This window comes from Rhinopithecus bieti, unplaced genomic scaffold, assembly GCF_001698545.2.
Source record: "Rhinopithecus bieti isolate Rb0 unplaced genomic scaffold, ASM169854v2 scaffold_33302, whole genome shotgun sequence".
Lineage (NCBI taxonomy): Eukaryota > Metazoa > Chordata > Mammalia > Primates > Cercopithecidae > Rhinopithecus > Rhinopithecus bieti.
Window position 1 is genome coordinate 309,360 of NW_016814366.1, and position 7,765 is coordinate 317,124.

General features: G+C 33.5%; 1 protein-coding gene across 1 annotated transcript in view; it reads right to left on the minus strand.

The window, feature by feature from the left end:
* Positions 1 to 7,765, minus strand: part of DYNC2H1 (dynein cytoplasmic 2 heavy chain 1) — a 384,617-nt gene that overhangs the window by 24,001 nt on the left and 352,851 nt on the right. Inside the window, 2 exon segments of the mRNA XM_017850085.1 lie at positions 1,681 to 1,762; positions 2,748 to 2,857. Of these exon segments, the coding sequence (XP_017705574.1) occupies positions 1,681 to 1,762; positions 2,748 to 2,857 (192 nt within the window).

The window sequence follows — 7,765 nt, forward strand, 5'->3', positions numbered from 1 at the left end:
ATCTCGGCTCACTGCAAGCTCTGCCTCCCGGGTTTATGCCATTCTCCTGCCTCAGCCTCCCGAGTAGCTGGGACTACAGGCGCCTGCCACCTCGCCCGGCTAGTTTTTTGTATTTTTTTAGTAGAGATGGGGTTTCACCGTGTTCGCCAGGATGGTCTCGATCTCCTGACCTCATGATCCGCCCGTCTCGGCCTCCCAAAGTGCTGGGATTACAGGCTTGAGCCACCGCGCCCGGCCTATGAATGGAATTTCTGAAAAGCTAGTTGCATATAGTTAACTGCATTAAAGAACTATAGTCAGGTCAAGTGCAATAGCTCATGCCTATAATCCTAGCACTTTGGGAGGCTGAGGCAGGAGGATCACTTGAGCCCAGGCGTTTTAAACATAAATACTTTATACTTTTGAATTTGTACACATCTGTACAATGTGTTTGTCCTAAGCTAAGTGTTATTTACAAGAGTCAAAAAGTATAAAAATATTTCTATATCATTATTTTTTTAAGTTTTTTCTTTTAAAATTTAATTTTACAATTTAAACCTTTTGTTAAAATGAAGACACAAATGCACACATTAGCCTAGGCCTACCACAGGGTCAGGATCATTCTTATCAGTCTTCCACCTTCATATCTTATGCCACTGGAAGGTCTTTAGGGGCAGTAACAGGCATGGAGCTGTCATCTCCTATGGTTACAATGCCTTCTTCTGGAATACCTCCTGAAGGACCTGCCTGAGGCTAACAGTTAACTTTCTGAAGAATATAATTAGAAGGAGTACACTCTGAAATAATGATAAAAGGTATTATATAGTAAATAAAGCATGAACAGTTATCCTTATCAAGTATTATGTGCTATATATAATTATATGTGCTTTACTTTTATGTAACTGGCAGTGCAGATTTGTTTACGCTAGCATCACTACAAACACACAAATAATGTGTGTGCTAAAATGTTACACTGAACAAAAGATGTCACCAGGCAATATGACTTTTTCAGCCCCGTTATAATCTTATGGAACCACGGTAGTATGTGCAATCTGTCATTGACAGAAACATCGTTAGGCAGTGCATGACTATTTGCACATACACAAATGAACTCTTGGGGATGGGACCCAAGTTGAAACACCAAATTCACTTATGTTTCATATACATTTTATACAAATACCCTGAAGGTAGTTTTATATAATATTTTAAAGAATTTTGTGTGTGAAGCAAAGTTTGCACACACTGAACCATCAGAAGGCAAAGGTGACACTATCTTGGCCACCCATGTGGACCAAAATATGACAATATGTGGTATCATATTGAAAATCAAAAAGGTTCAGATTTGGGGGTGTTTTAGATTTTGGATTAGGGATGTTTGGATGCTCAACCTGTATGTAGTTTATTGTACAATAAATATTAGAACAGGTAAGGTAAAAGAACTGCATGGTTTATATAAATTTGTGCTAAAAGTTACACTTTCAAATACTGTATCCCTAAGATTCTTATGTTTGCATAAGAAGAGTCTGTATTTTCTATTACAAGTTGTTTCATGCCAAATCTTTTGATTTTTCACATAGATAATACAATCTAACTCTACTGATCTTAAACTATAAATAGGTCACTTTGAGATGAAAATTTCAGAATCTCTTATATCAGGTGGTGATAAGGTTTAGATTCCAAGATCTAAAATTAGTCTAGTACCTTGATTTGTAGCTTTGCTTCTGGCAGTCGACCTTTCCATGAGGCTACAAATTTAAGGCTATCCACAGGACGACCCACTGCCCTGTAAAGGTAAAGCATCAACGTCACAAATCAATAATCCTTAGGAATTAAAATATGAAGAGTAACTGAAGATATAGTCCTATTTATTTAAAATTAAAATATTTATCACGTGTAAATAATAATACCATTAAACTATGCATAATATGATAGAGTTCACACTAAATTTTCAAAGTTAACTGTTATATGTCAGTCTCCTCTTTGATGCTATAAGTTCCTTAAGGATAAGTCCTTTCTTTTTTTCATTTTTAAATCCTGTTTTGACCATTACCCTCAAATGCAGGCACACGATGGGTGTTCAATAAATGTTTATTAGCCGAACTGAAATTTGATGTTTTATAATATCCTGAAGCAATACAAACTGAAATATTCCTGAGAGTTACTAAACAACTAAATTTTGTTGAGGATATTTTTAACAATGTCCCTTTTATTATATTCCAACTTGTTAAAAATTATATATGATATGATAATCTGAGTGTGGTATGAAAAGGAGCTTGATCTTAATCATCAAGTCCTGTTCTCCACCAAGGAGCCAAGTCAGCACTGTCCAGTAGAAATTTCTGCAAAGATAAAAATATTTTCATGCAGTCCAAAATGGTAGCCACAAGCCATGTGGATACCGAGCACTTTAAATGTGGTTAGAGTTACTGAAAAACTGAATTTTAAATTTGATTCTTACTTTAATTCATTTACATAGGTCCATGTGACTTCTGGCTACCACAGTGGACAGCAAAGGTTTAGACAAATAATCAAAATTATAAAAGTTACATTTTATCTTTTTAAATTCAAATAAAACACATCATTAAAAGCAATAGTTTTTTAAGCTAAAGGTTAACTGTATGATTTAAAGTAGAGTATAAGAAAATAACAGAACTGTCTGTGTTTCAATCATAAATTTATTTCTTGACAATCAAGGGCAGTGTAATAGGAAGTCAATAAAGCAAAATTAATTACCCTCAGGGACAAATAAAGTATTTCATTTTAATTACCTTGCAGTTTCCTGGCGAAGTGCATTAAGAAATGTGTCTGGATGGAAAAGTTCTGATAGGTCAAGCGTTTCACAGAGAAGAGCCTGTTTTTCAGCTTTATCTACCCAGTTCTAGAGGGGGGGAAATATAAACATATAAATACACACACACTTAAAAGATAAGTCAATTAAAGACTTAAGTCATTTTCAATGAGAAAGTTATTCAGTTTCCAAATACTCTGAAATGGTATCTAGAAAATATACATAAAATATTTCCATTTTACATTGTAAAGTCTGGCATTGTAATTTGGCATAATATCCATCCATCTTAAATAAGATTCCTTGCACAACTGTTTGTTGGTAAAAAATCTGCTCAAAATAAAAAGTCCAAAAGGTGAAAATTAACCTATTGTACAGCATCCCATTTTGGGTCAGCACTTCTAGTGTGCTGACGAAATACTGAGCATCCAGGCCTAACTAAAAAGTTCTCCTGACAATGCAAACTGAATTAGGGTTCCAGCTCCAGATTTGATGGTGAATTTGCCATCTTACTGAATCAAGTATTACAGTGGAGGGCAATGTCCAAGAAGAAATAATTTTGTGTTAAAAGATGTTTTTAAATAATCGACTCATACTCCATTTGGAGAAATACATATCAATAGAAAGTACATTTCATAAGTATTTTTTTAAATTGCCATTTGGAACAAATAACAAAAACAACAGAAAGTCTGTGTAACACCTACTATATGCTTTCCATGTATCAACCAAGTTTACACCTCCCATGACCCTGCAAGTTGTTATTAGTATCTCCACTTTACAAATGAGGAAGTGGAGGCACAGTGAGGTTAAGGGTCTTGCCCAAGGTCAAATAAGGTGCTGGAACCAGGAAGTAAACTCAGGTAGTTTTAAGTGACTTGTTTCTCTCTAATATTTCCTGCAGGTGATAATATCCTTTAAGAGATAGCTTACTAATGATTTCTGAATCAGTCTATTAGTTCAGCTGGTACACAGAGATGGTGTTACAGTAATGTCAGCTATTAAAAACTTAGAGAATCCTCATTTACTCAGTAATTCATTTTCCATGATTTATAAACAGCTGAGGAAAAATTTGTGTTGATTTAATTTATTACTGTCATAGAAAGGATGTGTTTCATGTACTGTAACACCCTATTATTTACCCAAGCATTTACATCTCTTAGCCAGGTCTAGAGGAAATTAAAACCTCTAAAGCTGTGTTTGCATTAACATCTTAATGCATTTGAATAGTACTCAGAAATGTTCCTATGTTCCTCTACCAATGAATAATATGTTTTGTATAAACAGAAAAGACTTTTGAAAGATCTTCTTAGCAAAGCATAATTATTTCTCTTGGATATATCCTTTACAATGATAGCATTCATAAAGTATCTATTTTCAATTAAATAATATACATAGCATATTTATTCCCTATCAAATAATTTTATTAAATTATCTGCTAATTTCTTTCATTAGCTAAACATAATAAATTATACTTAACTGTATCTTTATTATAGTTTATATTTATTCCTGTTATTTTATAACAGTTATTTTAAAACTGTCATTTAATAAGTATTTCCAACTATACTACTATTTCATTAATACAGTAAAATTAATTTTGAATTCAAATGTCCTGAAGAGTTGTTGCCAGTAATGAATGTGTGTATATATATATATATATATATATATTATATATATGCTCAAACTAACATGGCTGATAATCAGATTTTCACTTGTTTGAATAATATAATTAGTCAAAAGGGAAAGCTCTTTTAGTAAAAATGTCATTAATCCAAGGAAAAAATAACTTGTTAATCTATTAAGCTTAAAGGTAGACTAATGCAAAGGCATTATTTAATGAGATAAAGTTTAAATAATAAAGATTATTTTATCATGTATAATGTCTTTGAACAGCAAACTTCACAGTGCAGAAACGATAAGCACATTTTTTTCTCTTAACCACATTTATACTCATAAGCATGAAAATAAAGAAGTAGCATTATCTTTTATAACCAGAAATATGCACACATAACTTGGGCTTTGAACAAAGTCGTAAGCATACTAGCTGGCAAATACTTTTCATAAATGTTCTTTACTTCACTCTAAGTTATGGGCCATGCATCTTTTAAAGGATTAGGTTTGAGATTAAACATAAAACCTCTAGTCCCTTCTATGATTATGAGACTATATACCCATAATTCTTCAAATAGCATATAACAGATGTAACATGGAAATAAGTGAATAAATAGCTAATAGAATTGAACAGCTAAATGGGATAGGCAATTTATCAAATATTATACACGCACAAACACTTAGAATCACAGGCAGTAAAACTTCTAAACTAGAATGAATGATAAAGATTATCTAGTTTGCCTCCATTATTATAACATAAATGATTTTCAAAGGTGATATGATATTGCAATATTTTATTTTTTAAATGTTGATTATGTAGTAGGATTTATGAATTCAAATTACATTCATTTACTCAGAAGCATTTACTGAATGCAAACAGCTTATTTAGTTAGAGGAGATGAGACATACAAAGATAGCTGTGAAAAATGATAATAACTGGAAAACTATGTAAGAAATAAATAGTATGTTATGAGAGTTCCACTCCTTTATGGACCAAAATATACAGAATTTTGAAGGTAAAAGGCTATCCTTCTAGAATATTATCTAGGTAACTTATCAGTAAATTGTAATACAAGCAGGTATCATTTTTACATAGGCAAGAGTTCAGAAAACATACACGTCTGTATCTCTTTCTAAAAAAAAAAACAATGTTTTCCATATCTTTTACATATGAATTAACACCAATATTTTTAGGGATATAGAAGTCAGAGGCTAATCCTATTGGCTATAAGCAATGAAATCAGTTAAATATGGAATTAAATCTACATAATTATTGTGACAAAATTAAATGCGCATGAAAGCAATTTTATGAAAATCCCAAAGGGCCAAAAGCATGAGATCAAAAAAAAAAAAAAAAAAAAAAAAAAAAAAAAAAAAATTAAGTGATTCAAATGTATCAGTGATACCCTATGGAGGAAAATTCCTTTCAAGTTTTGTACACATTTATGAAATGTATATCCACATACCAGGAAGAAACTGAGTCTCTGATCGTAATCGAGTAAAACTGTTAGAATTTAACATATTATAAGGTCACTGAGGAATAAAAACATTATTCAATCAATTATGCTGGGGAAAAATTATTGTTTGGAAAAAAATTCAATCTTCAGTTCACATTCTAACCTAAAACTGTGCTAGTTAACATTCATAGTAAAATTTTATTCCATAAATTAATGGAGGAAAAAAAAATTCACATAAAAAAAGGGGTGAGATTATACATCTGATTACAGAATGGTGGACTTTCATTAAAAAGATAAAAGAAATATAGGTTATATTATGCAAGATTTTATATCTACATATATATATACACCATTAAAACTAAATAGGGAAAACACATTTACCACAAATATGAAAATGAGTTAATAACATTAAGAAAATTATGTAAACAATTTGTTTACATAATTATAGAAACAAGATGTCATCTTCAATAGTTATGTAAAACTGAGATAGGTTTTTAGCCCAACAGAATAGCAGGAGAAATGATAATGATTAAATGTTGCTAAGGGTTGCAACATGGATAAAAGTTTGCTAGGAGTATATACTGGTACACCGTGATAAAACAATGTAATAAAATGTGTTAAAGCTTTAAAATATATGAGCCCTGGCCGGGCAGCGGTGGCTCATGTCTGTAATCCCAGCATTCTGGGAAGTGAAGGTTAGTAGATCGTGAGGTCAACAGATCTAGACCATCCTGGGCAACATGGCAAAACCCCGTCTCTACTAAAAATACAAAAATTAGCCGGGCGTGGTGTCATGCGCCTGTAGTCCCAGCTACTTGGGAGACTGAGGCAGGAGAATCGCTTGAACCCGGGAGGCGGAGGTTGCAGTGAGCCGAGATCATGCCACTGCACCCCAGCCTGGTGACAGAGCAAGACTCCGTCTGAAAAAAAAAAAAAAAAAAAAAAAATACAAGCCCTTTTACTCAGTAATTCCTTTCTTGGAATGCAAATTAAGGGAATAATCAAGACATTATTATACATGGCTTGCTCATGTAAAATTATAACAAATTAGAAGCATAAATAGAAATTAGCTGATTAAATTATGGCATATCACTACAAAATTACACAGCCGATAAAAACTGGTATTGGAAACATATTAAATATCATTGGAAAATGTTTAGGACCTAATGTATTTATCAGAATGCAAAAATGTATAAACAGTACGAACTTAATTATATAAAAACATTATTTAAACACATAGAAAATATATGGGAAAAACTTAAAAATATTCCAGTGGGTCTGTTTCGCCTATAGCCTATTAACGACTATCTTCATTCACATAGAATTGCAATTCTGTATTGTAAAAGGCAACGCATTTATAAACTGATGCCATTTCACTTTGTTTTAACGCACTGTGTTCCTTGGCAAAAGTGTTTTAATGCAAATAAGTAATTTAAGCAATCATTCTTCTCAGTGTGACATGTCCACATTTTAATGTATTGTGTTTTAATTTTTATTCAATTAAATTAATTTCCAGCTTTGGCCGGGCGAGGTGGCTCAAGCCTGTAATCCCAGCACTTTGGGAGGCCGAGACGGGCGGATCACGAGGTCAGGAGATCGAGACCCTCCTGGCTAACACGGTGAAACCCCGTCTCTACTAAAAATACAAAAAACTAGCCGGGCGCGGTGGCGGGCGCCTGTAGTCCCAGCTACTCGGAGGCTGAGGCGGGAGAATGGCGGGAACCCGGGAGGCGGAGCTTGCAGTGAGCCCAGATCGCGCCACTGCACTCCAGCCTGGGCGATACAGCGAGACTCCGTCTCAAAAAAAAAAAGAAAAAGAAAAGAAAGAAACTAGGTCTCTGCCTTCTGGAAGCTTTTCTGCTCTTCCAGTGTGGTAGGAGAGAAGATGGACAGACCCAGAGGTAGCCAAGAGTTGTGTTGACGGTGACGCCTGTGC